The sequence below is a fragment of the Triturus cristatus genome, chromosome 4_1 (genome assembly GCF_964204655.1).
Source record: "Triturus cristatus chromosome 4_1, aTriCri1.1, whole genome shotgun sequence".
Taxonomy (NCBI): Eukaryota; Metazoa; Chordata; class Amphibia; order Caudata; family Salamandridae; genus Triturus; species Triturus cristatus.
The window spans coordinates 35,455,460-35,479,689 of NC_140585.1; the positions used below are offsets into that span (position 1 = coordinate 35,455,460).

Sequence of the window (24,230 nt, forward strand, 5' to 3'; positions counted from 1 at the left end):
TTCCCTCTCTGTCACCAGCACCAACTTGTCTACAGGAACAAAAGACCTCCTGCTCGGGTGTGTTGTCTCAGGCAGACCTTCAAAGGTCGGTTTCCCCTTTGAAGCTCGCCTTTTGAGCTAACACCCCTTGCAGCCTTCCTGCAAGAGCTCGCACCTCACTCTGCAGCAACTGCCTTTTTTCCTGGGCCTGTGAGTCATCGACACATGGGTGGGCAGAAACCTTCCTGAGTCTCAGGGCCTTTTTAAGGGCACTGGACTAACTGGGGCACAGTAATTTTAAAATTGACATAAATCTTGACTTGGACATCAAGTCAAATTTAATGCCATGATTAATTTGATACCTTACTGTACCCAGTTAATTAATCCCGTTCAGAAGTTAGCCAGGCTGGGATGCCAGTCTGAGACCCTGTGTTAGCCAATGGGGCTACTAACGTTCCTCAGCAAAACAACAACTTTTTAAAGGTTTTGCTGCTAAGACATATATAACCTATATGTCTATCTTAACAATACATAGGTCTCTGCCATAGGGCTCTATGGCCCTTCCTTAGGGGAGACTTGCATATGCTGTTAAGAGAAAGGGTCGTTTTGCAATTAATGTTAATGACAAAGTCGAAATTGCAGAGCAAGCACTGCCTTTCCGGTCTGCAGTGTCAGGCTGGAAGCCATTTTGTACCTTGTCACGCAAAGGGTGGCAAACACAGTGCTGCAGCCCTGGGTGGGTACTCCGTCTCATATGCACTTGGATCCCTGGTACCAGATACGTGTCACTTATAAGTAAGTCAGCACTTGCCAATCAGGGACATCCAATGTGACATACCTTTTGCAGCGGGTCAGAGCTCTGGTACTGAGGTCTGGACAGCAGCCCCCAGCGCACTCTCAGAGTCGCAAAACCAACAGCTAATGGTCCAAAAGGGGCAAAAAGTGTGGGGGGCGGGGGGAACTGCAAAAAGCCTTTTTCCCTACAGCCTGATTTAGGGTTTGGTATGTGGAGTAAAGGCCAACATGGTTGTGGAGGACTTTATATCTGCCACCTCCCTTCCCTCCACCTGCCAAATTAAGAGATGTTTGCTGATCCGGCTAACATGTCTATACATTGCCAGGAACCGCCGTCATGGAAGTTCCCGTCAGATGGCTCCGTGAAAAAGACAGCCAGCTGTCAAACTTTTCCAAAGTTTTTTATTTTTCAAAAACAAATTCCCAAGAAGAAGTTTGTTTTTGAAAAATAAAAATAACGAATGACCTCCACAGCTTGCTATGATGAGCAGTAAAAAACAAAAAAGCTGTCCAACTATCCACACGTACTAGAAGCTGACCCTGCCCCTCCTGGAAACAGCCCATCTCGAACCTCAGTCATCTCAATCATTCACCCTCATCCCACTGCTTTTTTTAGTTGGGAAATTCGAGATTCACCCTCTTCCCCTCCCCTCCACCGAATCTTAATGAGTAAGCTACGTCAGAGATCTCTGGGTGGCTCTAACTGCCCCCCCCCTTCACCCCCAGAAGGCACCTACCTTTTTGTGACTCCTTCTGTGAATTAACGCGCAAACTCTTTCCTTCTGTTGGGAATGCCATTAGGATTTTCAGCGCTACCTTCAAAAGATCAAGTTCCCTGCTGGAGCGCTCCGTATGCACTGATAAAAAGGGGACTTTTCTGGTCATTTGTTGTAACTTGACACTACCACTAGAGGGTGCCCTAAGCTGCTACCTTAACCTGCCCTTAAAGGATCACCTACTCTGGTGGTTGATTTACTGGCTCAGGTGTAACCCATCCGCAGGGTGACCAGATGTCCCAGAGTTCCCCGGACTGTCCCTATTTTTCATTACCCGTCGCAGCCTCCCAGTTTTGGGGAGAGGGTCGGGTGAGTGTGCACAATGGTTAGAAGTTATTTGTTTTAAAGGTGTTTAAAAGGCTGTCCCCTGTACTGCCGTGCCTCAGCCATTCACCACACCAGGGATAAAACCCAAGCCCCTCCCCCTTAGAGTCATCACAGCATGTGTGAAAATGAGACATGCGATCTAACAGAAACACTTGTGTGCACTAATTTTGTTTGAAGTCTACCCAACCGTAATGCCCTGTGTGTTTTCCTTTAACTTATATATGGTAGGCTAGGCAAACAATGTTATATGGACCTCTGTGTATCTGGACACCCCCTTCCACTTCATCTCAGAGACACTTATTTACTGTTATGAGGCCCTGTTTGCTTTCTGGGACTTTTAATCCTGTTTTACCCTATAAATACTATGGATTCCTGACTGTAAAGGGATCTGGCCTGAGCTACTCCCATGCGGCAACTTGAGTTGCCGTACCATCTTTTGGCCAGGCAAACCTTTCCGAAATGGAGTACAGGCCACACTTTCTACAAATGTTGACCTTGTCTTTCAAATTTCTGGCCTGTATCCTACGTTTGGAAGATGCTCTGGTGTAGTCCTTCCTTGGGGTTCGGTGCAGTCATAGGGTGCCCAGGCGTCCTGGGTTTACTGGGACGCTCCCGTTTGTCACCACCTGTCCTGGCACATTTTCAAAAAGTTATCCAGTCCCACGTATGTCCAGTACACTGTCTTTGACAAGCTGTGGGATATACCCGTCCCCACAGAAGGTTTGGGATAGCGCTCTCCGGACCATGACTCTATACTCCTGCTTTGGTAGTATATTCCCAGAGTCAACATTTGCTGGTATTCCGCCAACATTCCACCAGCATGGATGGACACTGGTGGATTTGACCCCAAACAGTTCCTCCCCCATAGAGGTTCCACCCACCAAGCAGATACAGATGTTTTGGTTGGGAAAACTCCACCTTTGTGGTGAACAACCCTAAATATGGCAGATTATCAACACTTGCCCTGGAACCAATGAGGTCACCCATATAATGGGTTAAATTGCCTGGCCAGCCCCTAACGTCTTTGTTTTGAAGAAATCTGTGAAAATACTTCTCAGACGTCCAAACCCAGGGATGAAATATCTAACAAGCGCGATTGAGGCTGCCAGTTACCTGGACAGGACTTCCCCAAACCAAATTAACTGTAGTGTACCGGGGGCACGTTATATTTCAGCCCCGAGGGGCTGTGCCTGTGGCCTTGGGGGGCTGTCGGGGTAGGGCTATATATTCAACCATCCCTACATCCTCAATACCAGGTTAGGTACTGGGTTAATAAAAGGGAGTGGCGGGCCATTATGTGGAACTAGTGCCCAAGATATAACATTGGCGACGAGGCGGACGGGACCCCACTTGCTACCACAGCCTTCCCTAAAAGCAGGCTCATGCCAGCTGTGGTGCTGCCACTATGGCCACCACCTATCTTGCGCTGCAGTAGCCAGGTGATAAGGCATCAGGAAGGGGAGATAAGACATGTCTCAGGTGGGCCCTGGAGTGAACTAAATATGATTCCCAGCAGGAAGTGGGAATAACGGATGTGGCGTAAGGACTAGAGCTGAAACTTTGGAACTGGGGGACAAGGTATGATTCTCATCTTTGGCTCAACATCCTGTGATTCTGGACAAATCCCTTAATCTCCCTGTGCCTAAACAAAAACAAGCATTGGCATAGCCAATAGGTCTTGCCTTTGGGACCCTTATGTGTTTAGCCATGCCACAGTAGCATAACTAAATACTTATAAGGTCCCAAAAGCGAGACCTATTGGCTATGCCAAGTGATCGTGATCAAACATCAAAGCGGCAGCGAAAGTGAAAGTAATTGCGGTAAAGCGCGCCCGCGCACATGCACTGTAGCTCTAGGCTGGCCTGGTAGCACTTTTTGGAGCCCTCTCAATAAGTCTTGCCAGAGCAGCGCATGCGCTGGGTCAGGCGAGACCTAACAAAATGAATGTGCGCTTGTGAAATGTATCTAGTGAATCAATGAATGCGAATATATCAATATATCAATAAAGCACTACTGCTGCTTCAAAAGAAGTGTCATGGTGCTAAAATATAACAAGAAACGTGAGAGAGATTCTAATGTACCCGGAACAGGTTCACTTGGGCTCTATATAAACTTTCACTAGGTATATTACGAAGATACAGTGTTATGAAATTCTAAATAGTAGTTTCAAGAAAAGGGTCTGCCACCAGATTTAACTTTACGCACCGGAGAAGTGATTTTAGGTCTTATCGAATGGAATGTCTTTTTGGAATATTCAGTACAAGATGGGCGGCAGCGGTCTGAAGACGCTGAAGCCGTGTGACCAGGTCTGGAGATATTCCTAAATCGAGAACATTGGCGTAATCTAGTCTGGATGTGATCAGGGCATGCATAATCCTCTTTCGAGTGTCCAAAGGGAGATATCAAAAGCATTTCCAAAGATTTCAACAAGCCAAAGCAAGTGCCAACCGTGGCACTTACTTGGAGTTTGAAGGAGAAAGCCGAATCCGGCAAAATCCCAAGATTCCTGGCGACTGTTGACGGCCAGATTTAGGAGGCCAGAGGACTGAGGAATCAATGAGAGAAGATGGACCGAAAGTCAGGCTTTCAGTATTACCAGCATTAAGCTTCTAAGCAGCTGCTATACTTCCAGTCGGAACAGCAGCAAGACAACACTGAATATCACTGGCCACAGAATCAGCAAGCCGTTGAAAGGCCATATAAGCTGGGTGTCACAGGGGCCAAGGGGGTCACATAGATGTTAAATAAAGTAGGGCTCAATGCTGAACCCTGTGGGACCCCACAACCTATGGATCTACACAGGGAAGTGAAAGGTGGAAGAGATACTGCTTGCTGTTTTTCGGAAAGAAAAGAGAACAACCAGTCTAGGGCCTTGTCCGCTATTCGAATCTTCTTAAGTCTCTGAAGGAGAATTTTATGGGACACAGTGTTGAAGGCAGCCGAAAGATCTAATAAAAGGACCACTGCCTTCCGACCCGGATCACAATTAGTTCTAATGTATTCTGTAACCTCTCAAAGAGCTGCTTCTGTGCTAAACCCAGCACGGAAACCAGACGGGGAAGAAGAGAGGATATTGTTCCGCTCAGCCTAGCTGTTGATTTGGGATCCACCAAAGATTCCACCATCTTCCCTAAGAGAGGAAGAAGGGAGATTGGTCTGTAATAACTCAATGTGAGATCAGTGCCCTTTACCATACGAGGGGCTCCTCGCCCTGCTCAAGAGAGAGGAGAAGGTTAATCTTTGGATCAATCCTGGTGCTTGCCTTTGATAATAAATACAGTGGGAGGATGCGGGGGGCATGGATCAATGGGAGATCCTGTGTTTACTTTTTGTAAGATTAATTATAAATCTTCCAGAGAAATCCTTTTAAAAGGTCCCCGCAGTGGGCCTTCCTGTTGAGAGGGAGGACGTAAAGGAGTCTCTAAGAGGGGTTCATCGAGCTGAGGAAAATTAACACAAATGTTTCCACCTCGGAGTGGAAGAAATTGGATGGATCTCCCGCAAACTGCTGAGAGGATGGAGTGCATTATCTACACACCTCAGATTTTTAAAATGACTTGATTTTAAAAACAGTTCTGGAGCATTTCCAGACACGCTGTTTGTTGAGCAAAGAAAACATTTTTTTTCTTTTTTAAATTATTTTTCCGAATTGATTCAAAGCAGCACAATAAATCTTGGGGCATATTTACAATATTTTGGTATAGGGCAGCAATGCAAGCCTTCTAGCTGCGCTGCCCTAAGTCAAAAGAAAAGGGCAGGAATGAGCCGTATTTAACAAGATCTGCCGGCGCACAGACTGCAGCCGGGCACCCTTGCACCATGGTGTAAGGGCGTCTGTGTCGTTGGCATGATTCTTTTTGTGCAGGAAGGGTCACCTTCCAGCACAAAAATAATCAAAGGAGGCGTTTCCCTTGTTCTATGTGTGCTGCAGAATTCAGCACACGTGGAAAGAGGAAACAAGCATTTACAATGCAACGGTCTCGGCATTGTTAAAGTTAGAGCTATTGGCATTGCTCATGACAATGCCGTTTCTTTAAATGTTTTAAAAACAAAAACATAAACAAAAATAATGTCATGAGCAATGCCAATAGCTCTAACTTTACCAATGCCGAGACCATTGCATTGTAAATGCTTGTTAAAACGGGCATTCAATGTTTTATGACGTCTGTCACCCGGACACGCCCTCCACTGAAAAGTCAACGTTACTTACAAACGAAACGAAAGTAAGTTATATGCCGATAATTTTTTTTAGGTACACACATGTAACTGTTAAGTCACAGTGTTCTTGCAGCAACAAAAACAGTGGCAAGCACCGGTTTCTGCGACAGATGCACCCAGTGAAAAGGACACAAAAGACCCCAGAATCCCGCCATCGAGAAGATGCGCGTGCTCATCCCGGGACAGAGCCCTGCACCAATCAGGCCCTAGCATGGCTCTGTGCAAAGCCCCCCCACCCCGCCGTCCCTCAATAGGCGTCCAGGAGACACTGCGGAGTGCTGAATGAACTTTTTTTTGGGCGCCAAGTGTAGATTGCATGCAGCCAGTCACTGCAGGCTCTGGAGTTTGAAACCGTAGTTTGCTCGTTTACCATCATATGGGGACTAGTACTTTAACGATACGTTTCGCAGGGTTCGTGTTCTATAAAACACAAACACTAAACTTTAAAAGAGAGCTAAACCATGTAACGAACAGCCTGAAAGTGGAAAGCCTTAAAAGTGAAATACAGCGGACTGACTATTGACTGACTGCACTCACTTGCCTTTTAACATTTTACACGAATAATGTACGACACACATACAAATCCTGTGAGCCGAGAAATGTACATTATGGGGTGTTCAAGGGCAGGAGGATAACAACAGCAGGCTATGTTCACGAATTGCATTTAGACTTTTTGATATGTAAATTTACCTATTGGATATTCAATGACCTCATTCACAGAAAATCCAGAAATGTTCACACACTGGGCTCCACCGCACCTGGGTGCAGGTTTTCGGATTTTCAAATTAACAAATGTTTTCCAGATTATGCCTTGAAACATGTGGCAGTCAGAAATTTCCAGGTGCACACCGGCAAAACTTTCCTAAATATGATTTTCTCACGCATAAGAACACTCCCGTCAATCAATTTAAGGTGAGGGAGCAACGCCGGGACACCACCGCCTTTCTCCGAGGCAGAGAAGAACTGCCTCGGAGAAACGCAGCCTCGGTTTCGGATTCGGGGGCGTGTTTCTTTTTCTCTCCTCTTGCCATTGGCTGGAGGAGAGAAAAACACGCCCTGCGAAAAGCAACGAAAAAACACGCCCCCCGATCCGAAAAGGACGGGGCTTCAACGGAGTGACTGGACCTCTTCTCCAGTGGCTGGCCAGCATTTAAGAGGCCAGCCAATGGAGAACAGGAGAGAAGAGGGGCGGGTGCAAGCCCCTCTTCTCAAAGACATTAAATCTCCGGACTTCCGGTCTGCCGACCAGATGGTCCCGAGACCTAAAAAGAAGGAGAAAAGTTGACATTTCTCCTTGTTATGCCTGCTTTGGGAAGGCATTTTGGCACTGCCCCAGATTTACGCTATGTTGTAAACCTGGGGTAGTGTCAAAAACAATGGGTGTTGCTTGGGAACACCCACAGCAAGACCCATGGAACGCCTCCTTGACGCAGAGTAAGGCATTGCCTTACTCCAAATTTAGAAGGCAATAAAAAGCCACGCGGAGTGGCTTTGTGTGGCTTTGCAAAAATGGGCCGGCACACTGCACCTCTGATGCATCACAAAAGTGATACTCCCGTGGCATAAAAGTGCAGCAGGGGCATTTTAAATATGCCCCCTGCGTTTTTTCCCTATCATAGCTTACCCTCCATTTCCTTCCCAGTTCTTTGCATTTTAGGGGCATATTAGCAAGGGCTTAATCGCCCCTTTAGTGGTACTTTTTGCCGCCAAAGCGGCGATTTTTTTATTGTCCTATCAGCAAGCTGTTGCTAACAGGTGCTAGCGACAGCTTTCTGGCGATAGCGGCCGGTTTTCCTATCGCCTTGCATGCCAGCGATGATTATCGCTAATGACATGCAAGGTAGGCCTTCCCAACTAAAAGCGACTGAAAACAGTCGCTGACACAACTTCCCCCTATTAGCAACGCAGGTGAAGCGATAACAAAAGTCGCGCTAAGCGCGATCATCGCTAGTATTTAACACCTGCTCAAAACAAGACTTACCTGTTTCTTCAATGGGAGGTGGATTGTCAGGCTAAGTCCACCATGGCGTTAATGCGTGAATATCGCAGGATTTTCAGCGATATTCAGGCATTTCGCCGCCATCGCTGGATATTTTATCACAGTGGAGATAAACGTTGCTAATAGCGTGTTATCTCCGCGAAAATATCCAGCAATAGGTGGCGATGAAAACAAACGCGCTAAGCGCGTTTTGCGATAATTATTGCAAGTTGTTGCTAATAGCCCCCTTGGTTTTTGAGTGTAAAGACATGATGGAAACTAACCAGCAGAGGGAATGGTTATGTTTCCCGCGCTGGTTTTTAGAGGTGCCAGCACCTGACAGAGGTGTATTATGTGCTCATGTAAAGGGCTCCAATGCCTTCGGGTCGAGTTGGTGCTGTACAAAACTGCAAAAAAAGAGGCTCATCCCACCTCCACTGCAGTGAAACTCCGAGGAACTAAGCTGTTTTTGGGGAGCTGTTCCCCGCATTGTCCCACTCCCCAAGACCTGAGTCTCTGCTCCTGCTGAATTTCCTTGCGGCTGCCCTGCCTCCCGGAGTCCTGTCAGCATCCTGCCCCCGACCCCCGGGACACCCACCGATCACGGGCAGCAGTAGAAAGGATGCCCGCCCATTGTGGTGCAGGGTGGGCGGGGCTACAATCCAGGCCACACCCCCCTCCATCGCTGGTCCAGCTGGAGAAAGACCACCTACTGCACATTTATGTGCCCTGAGTACGAAAGTGCTAGGGTGCCATCTAGTGGTAGAAGACGCTATACAAATATTCATAACTAAACAGGGCTTCCTTCTATGAGTACACTGTGGGATATCTTTACAAGGGCATAGCGCCACCAGAACACTGGTGGCGCTATGCGCTTCTCCATATTTACGAAGCGGGGTTAAGCTACTTTTTGTGGCTTAATGCCACCTTGTAAATACGGCCCCTTTACATTCGTCACTTCGCATCAAAGGGGCGTGCAATGGGTGTTGCTTTGGGCTTTCCACCACAACAGCCATTGCTTATTGACGTTGCCCCAGATTTACAAGAGATGTCGATCTGAGGAAGCGCCAAAAATGGCAGGCATTCGAATGGTGAAATGAGGAGAAATACTTTTATTTGTCTATGTGTGCTGCATTCTGCAGCAGACACAGTAAGAGCAAAACTCTATTAATGATTGTTTTTGTGCAGGAAGGTGTACCTTCCTGCACATAAACAATCATTAAATGATGACGATTTGCTACTACTATGTGTGCTGCAGAATGCAGCACATATACAAGTAACACATCGCCATTATTGATTGTTTATGTGCAGGAAGGAACATTGTCCTGTACATTAACAATCATTCCACCGCGACGCAGGCACCCTTGCACTCTTGTGCAGGGGTGCCTGCGTTTGTGCTAGGCAGCTAATGTTTGCGCTAGCGCAGGGGGAAACACAGGGGTGCGCTGTAAATGTAAATACAGCGTATCTCAATGTTTTGTAATTGTCGGAGCACGTCGCTGCCAAATTTCAGCAGCACCGTGCTCTGACATGTCCTTGTAAATGTGCCCCAGTGTGCTTAAATACATCACCCTGTGTAGAGCAACTGCTAGCGTGCACCACTAATACTCACAGCGGCCTTGCTGTTCTCTCCACAGTTGGCTTCTACTCCTCCATCTTTGGGGTGATGCAGTTGCTGTGCCTGTTTACGTGCCCTCTCATCGGTTACGTCATGGACTGGCGCCTGAAGGAATGCGTGGATGCCCCCGGAGAGGTGCCAGCAGTGGATGGCGTGGTTGGGTAAGTAAGCTGGGTGTGCATCCTGCCAAGAGTAGTCGCTATCTGTAAATACTGTGTTTAATGATCTGAGCGATGTTCCAGACGCTAGTAGCTGGTGCTACCTCTAGAGGGCGGTGGTGTAAATGCTAGCGTGAAGGAACTGGGTGATGTTCCTGACACTGATAAGCAGTATGCTGCTGCTGCCACTAGAAGGCTGTGATGTAAACACTGGGATTAAGGAGGTGTTCACCCTGACACTAGTGAGCTCGGTGGAGTCGCTGGTACAAGGGAGCTGTGGCGTAATACTGGCATTAATAACAGTGTTGGCACAAGTGAGCAGGGTGTTTATGCTGACACTAGGGAGCTGCAGTGTAACCGTGTGATGTAAATCCATTCAGTAGGGTACCGCTGTGTAAAAAGTAGGATTGCCGAGCTGCTTGTTCATCTTCACGCTGGTGAGAAGGTTGTGGGCCATGGCACTAAGGAGCTGTAGCAGTCCTTAATTTGTGCCGGTGGTTTCCTGTGCTCGGCACCAACACTTAACTGTCAACACCTGTACTTATGATAGTCTGCCACATGGTGGCGCTGTTTGTCCAATTTAGAAATGAGCACAACAACTGCTGTTTATTACTTCAATATACATAAAACATGACTATCACCCGCCCTGAAATAGTCTGAATTGTCTCACTTCTAGTAGTGTGGTGGTGCGTAGTTGTGATGCTACTGTCCCTGGCCGTGCTGCAGGGGCAGGGGGTGGTGCAAGCTTCAGTGGCCTCCTTACGAGGGCCCCGGAACTTATTGTTTTACAAATTAAGCTCCGAGCTGTAGTATGCACCAGCATGAAGGAGTTAAAGGGTCACCCGGACATCACTGAGAGGGCTGCGGACACTGACACTGGGGAGCGTGTGGAGTTGTGGTGTAAGCACTAGCAGTAGTGACCTCACCCGAGAGTTCATCCTGACACTACAGTGCCAGGCCTCCCATTCTTCAACTACACTGACTCCAGGCCTCAGATGCTCATAGCGCGAGCCCAGGCGCCAATGGGTGACGTCCTGCTGACGTTCATCCTCTCAGCCAAGCACTCCAGGTGAACAAAGTCACCTAGGAGACAGCATGATAACAAGCCTTGTCAAAGTCAATAGCTCGCATCTTTGAAAGACATTGGCAACTTCTTGGCATTGTCAATGCTTGTTGCTGAAGTTAAACAGCATAAAGCCAAAATGTCTGAGCACAAATGTGTCATGGCGCGCCGCTGCAGCAGCCTTATGTTTTATTTCACTTTTAATTTACTGTTCCAGTATGGCACCGCACACCCTTTGACTGGTGTCAGTGCCCTGCAAATTAGCCATTCACTCATTGACTGGTGTCAGTGCCCTGCAAATGAGCCATTCACTTATTCACTGGTGTCAGTTTCCTTTAAATTAGTCATTCACTCATTCACTGATGTTAGTGCCCTGCAAATTAGTCATTCACTCATTCACTGGTGTTAGTGCCCTGCAAATTAGCCATTCACTCATTCATTGGTGTCAGTGCCCTGCAAATTAGTCATTCACTCATTCACTGGCGTCAGTGCCCTGCAAATTAGCCATTCCCTCATTCACTTGTGTTAATGCTCTTGGGCATCACTACTTGCACTATTACCCTCCAGTGCCAATATCCATACTAGTGCTAGCAGGTGCCAAGCTCACACTACTGCCCGGGTCTGTCAAATGCCCTGTAGTGCTCTGGCTCGTCAGGGGCCTTCAGCGCCCTCCTAGTAGTGTTGTGTTCCCTGAAAGGTTTGGGGTCACAGGCAGCTGACTCTCACATCTGCCCACGAATCTCACTGGTGTGGATGGGGGCATTAGGCGTCTGATAAACCCTGGACACACCCCTCATCTGCTGGTAATTGTACAAAGTCCAGCTTCAAAACCCGAAATGAGTGTTTGTACACACACAGGTATAGATAGTTTACGATAAACTAAGTATGCGCTACATGTTATTATTATAAAAATATTGTAAAAACGTAATAATTCTAAACAACTCAGTAAACAAAACGATTAGACATATTTCAGCACACTTTCCTAGACAATGAATCTAGAACTGTGCCCAAGATATTATTGGCTACTACAGCTCCTATATTTCCAATATTCTGGGTCTTGTATGGCCACCCCGCATACCTTATGCCATTAGGTCTGATGTCAGAGAATTGCCTCTCAGCATCCCTCTAGAAACCGCCTCACCTGCCTTGCCCTGCCCCAAAGACGGGTACCTTTAATACATTTATGATATAGATAAATACAAGAGTAAGGGTCGCACTCAAAAAGTCATATAAGCACACATATGTCCCCAGTGCACGCACTCCTTGATTGGCATAAAGGTTGTTAATGTCTGACACAGTCTTCAAATTTTGTCCAGTCTCTATCAGTGCTGGAATTGTGCAGTCATAGACTGGACTTCTTTGGAGCATAAAGGAGGAAGACATACAGGAAAATTGTACAGGAGTCACAAGACGTTGCAGGTCACTACAGTAGATCTAACTGGTAATGAGATGCACCTATAAAATCCATCAGGAGCCCTGATGAAGTCCTGTTGTAAGGACGAAACGCGTTGGCTGTGCTGAGAATTCACTTTAGAATAATAAAGTTGAATACTACAGACATCGCGTTCCTTGAATCAATGTACTGAATCTAGAAGGAATATATACATGGACTTTGGATACCGTGTTTATGAATATAAGTCTGCTTATATGACTTTTCGAGGGCTCTCCTTACTGTTGTATTTATCTTTGGATTAAACAGGGGTTCTTGGGCGTAGAAGCACCGTAATTGTAAATTTGAATATAACCCTCAATGGTGCGGTGAATCACAGCTACCACTGCCTTTTTGTTGGTGTCACTTCCTTTATGGCATTGGGTGGTCTGTGGAGCAAGGAGGGGCTCCAGGTTGTGCTCCTGCACTGTTACACAGGATAGTTCAGCAATACCTTCTTTATGTTGCATGTTGTACCTTTCTAGGTGTCATATCTGTGGTACTACACCAGCTCAGCGCGCCTCTAGCTCCCAGGTGATGCTAAACGCTGCAGAGAATGGAAACGTCCCTTCTCCAGTCTGCGTTTCTACTAAGCGTCTCAGAAACTGCGCTTTTTGTTCCCTCCCACGTGCACAGAAGGATCTCAGTAATGCACAGCAAGGCCTGTGTTGTCTGTAACATTATCAAGGAACATACAAATACTGCCTGGCACGTCACTAGGCTCCTCCGGTAGTAGTGCGTGGACGAGGGCAGTGGAGTGTAACTACACTGTGTTTCTCTTCGCAGAGATGGAGTCCCAAAGAAGAGGCGGTACCGGAAGATCCAGAAACTCACCAATGCCATTCGTGCCTTCGTTTTCACAAACATCCTGGTGATAATGTTTGGAATAACGTGTCTGGTGAAAAACCTACCTCTGCAGGTAACTCTGCCCTCTGGCCTCAGATCTATAACTCACCCATGCAGGTAACCATCCACTTCTGCCCTTAAATACTTATTCACCTGCGTTCAGTTACAGGTTATTCATTCGCCGGTGCAGGTGGCTCTGCCCACTGTAGCAGAAAATTCATTCTCCTGTGCTAGTAACTCTACCCACTGTATCAGAGAATTCATTCTCTTGTGCTAGTAATTCTGCCCACTGTATCAGAGAATTCATTCACCTGTGCTAGTAACTCTGCCCACTGTATCAGAGAATTCATTCACCTGCGCTAGTAACTCTGCCCACTGTATCAGAGAATTTATTCACCTGTGCTAGTAACTCTGCCCACTGCATCAGAGAATTCATTCACCTGTGCTAGTAACTCTGCCCACTGTATCAGAGAATTCATTCACCTGTGCTAGTAACTCTGCCCACTGTATCAGAGAATCCATTCACCTGCGCTAGTAACTCTGCCCACTGTATCAGAGAATCCATTCCATTCATCTGCGCTAGTAACTCTGCCCACTGTATCAGAGAATCCATTCACCTGCGCTAGTAACTCTGCCCAATGTATCAGAGAATCCATTCACCTGCGCTAGTAACTCTGCCCACTGTATCAGATAATCCATTCACCTGCGCTAGTAACTCTGCCCACTGTATCAGAGAATTCATTCACCTGCGCTAGTAACTCTGCCCACTGTTTCAGAGAATCCATTCACCTGTGCTAGTAACTCTGCCCACTGTATAAGAGAATCCATTCACCTGCGCTAGTAACTCTGCCCACTGTATCAGATAATCCATTCGACTGCGCTAGTAACTCGGCCCACTGTATCAGAGAATTCATTCACCTGCGCTAGTAACTCTGCCCACTGTATCAGAGAATTAATTCACCTGCGCTAGTAACTCTGCCCACTGTTTCAGAGAATCCATTCACCTGCGCTAGTAACTCTGCCCACTGTATCAGAGAATCCATTTACCTGCGCTAGTAACTCTGCCCAATGTATCAGAGAATCCATTCACCTGCGCTAGTAACTCTGCCCACTGTATCAGAGAATCCATTCACCTGTGCTAGTAACTCTGCCCAATATATCAGAGAATCCATTCACCTGTGCTAGTAACTCTGCCCACTGTATCAGAGAATTCATTCACCTGCACTAGTAACTCTGCCCACTGTATCAGAGAATTCATTCACCTGCGCTAGTAACTCTGCCCACTGTATCAGATAATCCATTCACCTGCGCTAGTAACTCTGCCCAATGTATCAGAGAATCCATTCACCTGCGCTAGTAACTCTGCCCAATGTATCAGAGAATTCATTCACCTGCGCTAGTAACTCTGCCCACTGTTTCAGAGAATCCATTCACCTGTGCTAGTAACTCTGCCCACTGTATCAGAGAATTAATTCACCTGTGCTAGTAACTCTGCCCACTGTATCAGAGAATCCATTCACCTGCGCTAGTAACTCTGCCCACTGTTTCAGAGAATCCATTCACCTGCGCTAGTAACTCTGCCCACTGCATCAGAGAATCCATTCACCTGCGCTAGTAACTCTGCCCACTGTATCAGAGAATCCATTCACCTGTGCTAGTAACTCTGCCCACTGTATCAGAGAATCCATTCACCTGTGCTAGTAACTCTGCCCACTGTATCAGAGAATCCATTCACCTGCGCTAGTAACTCTGCCCACTGTATCAGAGAATTCATTCACCTGTGCTAGTAACTCTGCCCACTGTATCAGAGAATTAATTCACCTGTGCTAGTAACTCTGCCCACTGTATCAGAGAATCCATTCACCTGTGCTAGTAACTCTGCCCACTGTATCAGAGAATCCATTCACCTGCGCTAGTAACTCTGCCCACTGTATCAGAGAATTCATTCACCTGTGCTAGTAACTCTGCCCACTGTATCAGAGAATTAATTCACCTGTGCTAGTAACTCTGCCCACTGTATCAGAGAATCCATTCACCTGCGCTAGTAACTCTGCCCACTGTTTCAGAGAATCCATTCACCTGCGCTAGTAACTCTGCCCACTGCATCAGAGAATCCATTCACCTGCGCTAGTAACTCTGCCCACTGTATCAGAGAATCCATTCACCTGTGCTAGTAACTCTGCCCACTGTATCAGAGAATCCATTCACCTGTGCTAGTAACTCTGCCCACTGTATCAGAGAATCCATTCACCTGTGCTAGTAACTCTACCCACTGTATCAGAGAATCCATTCACCTGCGCTAGTAACTCTGCCCACTGCATCAGAGAATCCATTCACCTGCGCTAGTAACTCTGCCCACTGTATCAGAGAATCCATTCACCTGCGCTAGTAACTCTGCCCACTGCATCAGAGAATCCATTCACCTGTGCTAGTAACTCTGCCCACTGTTTCAGAGAATCCATCCACCTCCGCTAGTAACTCTGCCCACTGTATCAGAGAATCCATTCACCTGCGCTAGTAACCCTGCCCACTGTATCAGAGAATCCATTCACCTGTGCTAGTAACTCTGCCCACTGTTTCAGAGAATCCATTCACCTGTGCTAGTAACTCTGCCCACTGTTTCAGAGAATCCATCCACCTGTGCTAGTAACTCTGGCCACAGTTTCAGAGATTCCATTCACCTGCGCTAGTAACTCTGCCCACTGCATCAGAGAATCCATTCACCTGTGCTAGTAACTCTGCCCACTGTTTCAGAGAATCCATCCACCTCCGCTAGTAACTCTGCCTACTGTATCAGAGAATCCATTCACCTGCGCTAGTAACCCTGCCCACTGTATCAGAGAATCCATTCACCTGTGCTAGTAACTCTGCCCACTGTATCAGAGAATCCATTCACCTGTGCTAGTAACTCTGCCCACTGTATCAGAGAATCCATTCACCTGCGCTAGTAACTCTGCCCACTGTTTCAGAGAATCCATTCACCTGTGCTAGTAACTCTGGCCAATGTATCAGAGAATCCATTCACCTGTGCTAGTAACTCTGCCCACTGTATCAGAGAATCCATTCACCTGCGCTAGTAACTCTGCCCACTGTTTCAGAGAATCCATTCACCTGTGCTAGTAACTCTGCCCAATGTATCAGAGAATCCATTCACCTGCGCTAGTAACTCTGCCCACTGTTTCAGAGAATCCATTCACCTGTGCTAGTAACTCTGCCCACAGTTTCAGAGAATGGCGATTCTCCAATTATCATACAGAGAGAATCTTGATTTCATTAAAGACAACGGAGGCCAACATTATGCATAAACCTTTTTTTGCTTCCCCAACATGCAGCGCTTCAAAGAACATTAAACACGTCATAAACAAAACATTGCACTTCAGAATATTCAAAAGAGTATATAACTCCACGTCACTATGTCCTAGTCCTCTTATAGGATGCGATGAACGAAAGATGCTCCTTTTGATTGACATGAAAACAATTCTTACAATAACATGTTATCTGAAAGAAAGAAAATAAAATGGTAATACGAACATCTTGGTCAAATGGATGCACATTTCACACTGCAAAGTAATAACAGATTAATGAACAATCCTGACAACAAACCCATCTATATATCCATCTCTAAAAAAAATGGATCCCCTCCATTTTGAAGTGCCTGTACATTAGCAACTTGTTTAACTCCTATAGGTTTATTACAGGCCGCCAACCTTTGTCCTTTTTCTTGACTAAGAAAACTGTCCTTACAAAACCCTTCTCTGAGTCGTTGAACTTTGAAATTGCCCCTTAGTGTAGCATCGGTGAACCCTCTGTATCTACTAGGGTAATTTGGTCCTGATCTAAGAATAACTCTCTTGGTTGATGCCTTTGGAAGGGGGTGGCCCAAAATTCTCTTATGAAGCCCTGCACGGTTTGCAACACCCATGGATTGCTTGCTATGCCAGACCAGTTTTGGCTGAAAGAAACGTAGCCTCCATCCTACCTTTGAGTGGGAATAACAAAATAAAGGGTTGAGGCTTACCTGCAGCTCCTTGGGATCTGCCCCTGTTCCCATGAGAGCAAGGGGTCAGGGTCCGTCATCGTTGTGGGAAGAAACCATTGCTGGACCAGACGTTTCTTCCATGCCCCGCTGGTCCTGGCAATAGCACTGGGACCTTTGTGATCCATGGCCAACAGCCAGTCCCCTCCTGTTGACCCTTCTAAAAACCACCAAATCACGTGTCATTTAAAATAAGAAAACACGCTTAAGCCAATGCCAGACAGGGAAAGCAAAACCACACGCATGAGCGTGTGGGTAGCTTTCTAAACCCTGTACAAGAGGTCTCGCGCTGCGTGAGCAGTGCTAGGCACTGCAACGCTAGGCGCGAGACCTAAAAAGGTCCTTAATTCTAGATCCAGATTTGGTGTTCTTCCTGCTTTGTTATCCAGGAATGGTCTTGGGCACTCATCCCTCATAACGTTACGTGTCTCTTTATCAAGCGACTCCAAACTCTGTTGTGAGGAGCGGGGAACGCCTCTGTCACACTCTGCGAGGTGGATTCCCCCCTCTCTCCACCTGCGCATCCTTCACAAAGGCCCCGCGGGCAGAGGGAAAGATGGTGGCAAAGCACAAGGTGTGAGCCAGCCGTGAAACAGACCCGCGATAAACGCCTGAAAAACCCAGCAAGGGCCAAGGATTTTTTTGCAGGGGGGTTGTGGGGGGGAACTTACCTGCCATGTATAAGGGAGAATGGAAGCGCCGATAAGGCGTGAGGCAATGAAACAGAGAAACAGGTTAAGCCCGACCATAAGTTAAACCAGGAAATACCTACTAACCAACCAGTAAGTAAAGGTGATAAAACGAATTATTAAAAAGACACAAAGTACAGGTTTCCATAACAACAGAGAAAAAGTACTTCTGTTATTGAAGAGCAGCACTCAAAAGTGTACAATGTGGACAATGTCATCGTGACGTGGAGTTATATCCTGTTTTGTATATTGTGAAGTGGAATGTTTTGTTATGCTGTGCTTAATGTTCCTTAAAGGGCTGCCTGTTGGGGCAGCAATAAAAGGTTTATGCATAATGGGAGGCTTTTGTAATGAAATTCATTCACCTGTGCAGGTGACTCTGCCCACTGTCTCCAGGAATTCATTCACCGGTGCAAGTAACTCTGCCCTCACAGTCGTTTATTTGCTACCGGTATCCCAGCCCTGTATGCCAGACTCATAACTCTCCGCACAGGTATTGCTGGCCTCCATCTGACATTATTAACTTGCCCTTGCAAGTAACTCTGCCCTCTATCTTGAGGGTGCTGCATTAACGTCTTATCTCTCTCAGGTTAAGAGCACCTCTCCATTGAGGTCTTTGCTAGTTCCAGGACTCTTTCCCTTGTGTCACCCGGGGAGGGCTCTTGCTCTGCTCACTCGCTCTCTTTTTTTCTCCCCCAGTTTTTGACGTTCATCCTGCACACCATGATCCGTGGCTTCTTCCACTCGGCCTGTGGGGGGCTCTATGCAGCTGTGTAAGTATTCAAAGTTCTCAGTAATTTCTTGGAAGCTTACAGTGGGACGTTCCACATGTGGGCTTACTTCCTATAGACATGGGTTCCATTCGGGGAGACAACTGATGACATGAATCCGATTGGGGCAGGCATGACACCAGTACATGTTAGTTACATACGAGTGGGCGTCTGACAATGTTACACATAGTTTCAATTCACGCAGGCACCTGATGATGCTACCCATGGGTGGAAACATCCTTTACCCCGCAGGCAGAACCACGACCTGTCTTTACTCCGCAGTCACTATCCGTGACATTAACACGCGTTCCTTTACCACGCAAGTTGTTATAACGACTTGCTTTAGGGGTGTGCGTTGTTGGACTGGTGTTGGATTTTAAGACCAACACCTTCCCTACTGAGGCACTGAAAGGGGTTGGAATAGTAATTCATACTATTCCAAACTTGCAGTCGGGGTAGTGACAGCGGAGTAAAGGCATGCGGGGGGTTCTGTCTTACATTCCACATAGGTCTCATTTGGGCAGGCGTCTTATGACGCTACTAGTGGGTTACATTCGGGCAGGCACCTCATAATGCTGCACATGGGTCTCATTTGGGCAGGCGTCTTATGACGCTACGTGTGGGTTACATTCGGGCAGGCACCTCATAATACTGCACATGGGTCTCATTTGGGCAGGCGTCTTATGACGCCACGAGTGGGGTACATTCGAGCAGGCACCTCATAATGCTGCACATGGGTCTCATTTGGGCAGGCGTCTTATGACGCTACGAGTGGGTTACATTCGAGCAGGCACCTCATAATGCTGCACATGGGTCTCATTTGGGCAGGCGTCTTATGACGCTACTAGTGGGTTACATTCGGGCAGGCACCTCATAATGCTGCACATGGGTCTCATTTGGGCAGGCGTCTTATGACGCTACGTGTGGGTTACATTCGGGCAGGCACCTCATAATACTGCACATGGGTCTCATTTGGGCAGGCGTCTTAGGACGCCACGAGTGGGGTACATTCGAGCAGGCACCTCATAATGCTGCACATGGGTCTTATTTGGGCAGGCGTCTTATGACGCTACGAGTGGGTTACATTCGAGCAGACACCTCATAATGCTGCACATGGGTCTCATTTGGGCAGGCGTCTTATGACGCCACGAGTGGGTTACATTCGAGCACGCACCTCATAATGCTGCACATGGGTCTCATTTGGGCAGGCGTCTTATGACGCCACAAGTGGGTTACATTCGAGCAGGCACCTCATAATGCTGCACATGGGTCTCATTTGGGCAGGTGTCTTATGACGCTACTAGTGGGTTACATTCGAGCAGGCACCTCATAATGCTGCACATGGGTCTCATTTGGGCAGGCGTCTTATGACGCCACGAGTGGGTTACACTCGAGCAGGCACCTGATAATGCTGCACATGGGTCTCATTTGGGCAGGCGTCTTATGACGCTACGTGTGGGTTACATTCAGGCAGGGACCTCATAATGCTGCACATGGGTCTCATTTGGGCAAGCGTCTTATGACGCTACATGTGGGTTACATTCGCGCAGGCACCTCATAATGCTGCACATGGGTCTCATTTGGGCAGGCGTCTTATGACGCTACGTGTGGGTTACATTCGAGCAGGCACCTGACGTAGGTTCCATTTGGGCAGGCGCCTGATGGTGCTATACTTGGCTTCCTTTTGAGAAGGCACCGGACGAAGCTGCATCTGGGGTGCTTTGCCCGTCCATAATGCTTACAATTTTCTCTTCACGGACAGCTATCCCTCCAAGCATTTTGGGACATTGACCGGCCTGCAGTCGCTGATCAGTGCCGTCTTCGCTCTCCTACAGCAGCCGCTGTTCATGGCCATGGTGGAACCGCTGCACGGAGATCCCTTCTGGGTAAGTGATGCTTTTGGGGTGTTGTCACCTCAAGGGGAGATGGTGTAATCCAGTTAGAATCTGTCTTAACTAGCAGTAAGTCCAGGGTGCCCTTTCCAGAAGCTCAGTGCTGCGACTTGTACCCCAAAATCTATAATTGAGAAAGTTCAAGATGCTATTTCACCAGCAGGGGGCAGTGTAACCTTGGCAAATTCTATTCTTTACCAGAGGTTTGGGCTAGGATAGCTTCTCCAGATGAGGCATCTCTGTCCAGGGGATTCTTTCCGGCTAGTGGGGGTGACCTGCACATCACTTCTCTGATAGGGAGGCGTGAAATATAACCTGCTCAGAGACACTCATCCTACTCAGTTCATTTTATTTTCTTGCACAGTTTTTAACCAACCTTGCAATGCAGTAAAAAACATAAAAGAGAAAGATACATTTGAAATCCCTTACATAGCAGGTTTTACTGATACATAAATAATGGTTTTGAAAGTTAAAAATACACATATCTTGTTTCATGAAGAATCACCACCCTGAATTTCCTCTACAACAATCCCGATAATTCCCTGATTATATATATTTAAGTTATAATTCTCAATTCTCCAGATTTTAAATGTCAAATCTCTTTTGAACAGAAGATTTTAGTCTCACTAGACAGTAAAAATATAAAAGTATGTTGGGTCATCCACATTACCAATGAAACACGACACATATTATTTTGTTGATTGATAAATAGAGTGGATCCTTCCGCAGTGTTCTAACCTCTCCGGTAATCCAGTATCGGATCAAGAGGTCCTCGATCGACAGGGGGTTTCTAAAGCAGCAAACAAAAAAGAAGTCACAGTTTGCCTGGTCAAGACCACATGTTTATCCTTAGATTTCCAAACTCCATCAGACCCAATCGATCACTTTCGCAAATGACTTTTCTTCACTTTTAGAACTTTTGAAACAAAGTTGAGTTTGACGCAAATATAAGTCTTGTTGTGAGGTCCTCCATTTGTCCTTAGCAACAAACACATTATTAAATGAGACATCATAGATACCAGAAGAAGCATCGGCTATGACCTGATTGCGTGGCATTCCCAGCTCTCCGCTAAAGGTGGCAGTGGAGTTTTTAAAGGACACTTTGAGACAAGGCGTTTGACACTCTTTAGCATGCTGTACTATTGGAACCAAAAGACACACAATTGATGGACGGAATGCAGAACAAATCAAACACTCACCCCCAGTCAAGAGATCTGGGTTTGATCCATCACCGTTCTTTAGCCCACTCTGCCACCCTAGTTCAGACATGGCCATATGCAAATCAGTCTTGACCCTGCGCCTCATGGGAACAGTCCAGCCCGAACTGCCAAGCCAGGTCCTCCATGGACTGGAAACAAGCAACCTAGGACCGGTTTTGGGGTTTCACCCCTCTTCAGCCAGGATAGCTTAATTCCAGTGGCACAGTGAGCCCAGGACCCACGTCTGGGCATACCTGGCGCACTTAGGGCGAGAAAGCAAAAGACACACAATTGATGGAACGGCTGTGGGTACACACCTCTGACAGTATTCCTCTTCAGCAGGGAGTGCCACGGGGCTCGGCCTTGAGTCCTACCCTTTTTAATCTGCATCTCCGTCCTTTGGCGGATGTAGTTGAACGCCACGACATGATAATCGTGTCGTATGCTGATGACACTCAGCTTATTATCACACTGGTGCAAGATGATGGCAGTGTGGGAGCACATTTTAAATCCTTCTTGGTTGACCTGGCGGCTTGGATGCAGGCTAGCGGTCTGAAATTAAATACAGATAAGACCGAGGTTATGGTGGTGAGGCGGCAACCTTCAATCTACTCCGCCACATGGCGGCCTGGTGTTTTGGGCTCTTTACCGATACACAAGCCTAAAGTGAAAAATGTTGGCATAATGTTTGATGAACAGCTGTCTTTTGACAGCCAGATCAAGTCCACGGTGGGCACCTGTTTTGGGGTGCTGAGGCTGCTGAGGAAGGTATTAGGGCTCATGTCTGATTCAGCAAAAAAACCAGTAATGCAGTTTCTTCTGGTGTCCAGGCTTGATTACTGTAATGTGCCATATTTGGGGGTCTCTAAAGGCAGACTGGGAATGCTCCAAAGAATACAGAACGCTGCAGCCCGGATGCTGTTCCATATTGCAAAATGGCACAGCATCAGGCCGGGTGTTGCGGAACAGCATTGGCTCCCTATTCGGCACAGGGTAGATTTTAAGGCTCTCTGCTTTACGCCCAGGATATTGAATCAGAGGGGCCCGAGCTACCTCTTTACCTTGATCCAATCCTATATTCCCGCTAGACATCTGGGGTCCAGTGAAGCAGCTCTGGCAGCGATTCCTAGAGTGCTTAGACTGCGTCTAGGGGCTGCTCTTTCAGAGTATGGGCAGCCGAGCTGTGGAATTCTATGCCGCGCACCTGAGGCGTGAACCTTCAGAGGCGAGATTCTGTAAGGACCGTAAGACCTGGCTCTTTAGGCCGAGTCCGCTGACTTGGCGGACCTCGCCTCTTTCTGGTTTTAGTCCGCTGACTTGGCGGACCTCGCCTCTTTCTGGTTTTAGTCCGCTGACTTGGCGGACCTCGCCTCTTTCTGGTTTTAGTCAGCTGACTTGGCAGACCTCGCCTCTTTCTGGTTTTAGTCCGCTGACTTGGTGGACCTCGCCTCTTTCTGGTTTTAGTCCGCTGACTTGGCGGACCTCGCCTCTTTCTGGTTTTAGTCCGCTGACTTGGCAGACATCGCCTGTTTCTGGTTTTAGTCCACTGACTTGGCGGACTTCGCCTCTTTCTGGTTTTAGTCCACTGACTTGGCGGACCTCGCCTCTTTCTGGTTTTAGTCAGCTGACTTGGCGGACCTCGCCTCTTTCTGGTTTTAGTCCGCTGACTTAGCGGACCTCGCCTCTTTCTGGTTATAGACCGCTGACTTGGCGGACCTCGCCTCTTTCTGATTTTAGTCCGCTGACTTGGCGGACCTCGTCTCTTTCTGGTTATAGACCGCTGACTTGGCGGACCTCGCCTCTTTCTGGTTTTAGTCTGCTGACTTGGCGGACCTCGTCTCTTTCTGGTTATAGACCGCTGACTTAGCGGACCTCGCCTCTTTCTGGTTTTAGTCCGCTGACTTGGCGGACCTCGCCTCTTTCTGGTTTTCCTGACTCCCACTTGGTGCTATTTCTTAGCGCAGGGACACTCCTTGGAGTAACCAGGCGCTCTATAAACCTCTAAATACATAAATACTGCATGAATTGTTTCTAAATCTACATTCTTAGGAATTGTACTTGAAGGGAAATGCCAATGGAAATTAACAATCTTGTAATAGACAGTAAAAGCTTGAACACAGTTTAATGGCCTTGCTCAGTTTAATGTAAAATGTTAAGGGCATTTACCCTTTCTTAATTTACAACAGCATAAGGTACAAAAAGTGATCCTTAGACCTACGTAGGGAGCAGAACATTTGCCCTCACATGTAGTGATGTATTTGATGAAAGCTGAGAGACTTCCACACCAGCAGTACCCCCAGGAGATCCCTCCCAGTGGGCGGAAAATAATGTCCTTGAAGCAGAAACATTTTGCAGAATCAGTATTTCTGTTGGTACAGGTTGTAAGGGCTGAGTATGCCTTATATTATATACCCATATATTATATTATATACCCATATTAAGAAAGAGTAATTGAAA

At 47.1% G+C, this 24,230-nt stretch overlaps 1 protein-coding gene across 1 annotated transcript in view; it reads left to right on the top strand.

The window, feature by feature from the left end:
- SLC43A1 (solute carrier family 43 member 1) overlaps positions 1 to 24,230 on the top strand; it is a 375,520-nt gene that overhangs the window by 345,990 nt on the left and 5,300 nt on the right. Inside the window, exons 11-14 of the mRNA XM_085651420.1 lie at positions 9,711 to 9,852; positions 13,128 to 13,260; positions 18,612 to 18,685; positions 20,445 to 20,568. Of these exons, the coding sequence (XP_085507546.1) occupies positions 9,711 to 9,852; positions 13,128 to 13,260; positions 18,612 to 18,685; positions 20,445 to 20,568 (473 nt within the window). The remainder of the gene's footprint in view (positions 1 to 9,710; positions 9,853 to 13,127; positions 13,261 to 18,611; positions 18,686 to 20,444; positions 20,569 to 24,230) is intronic.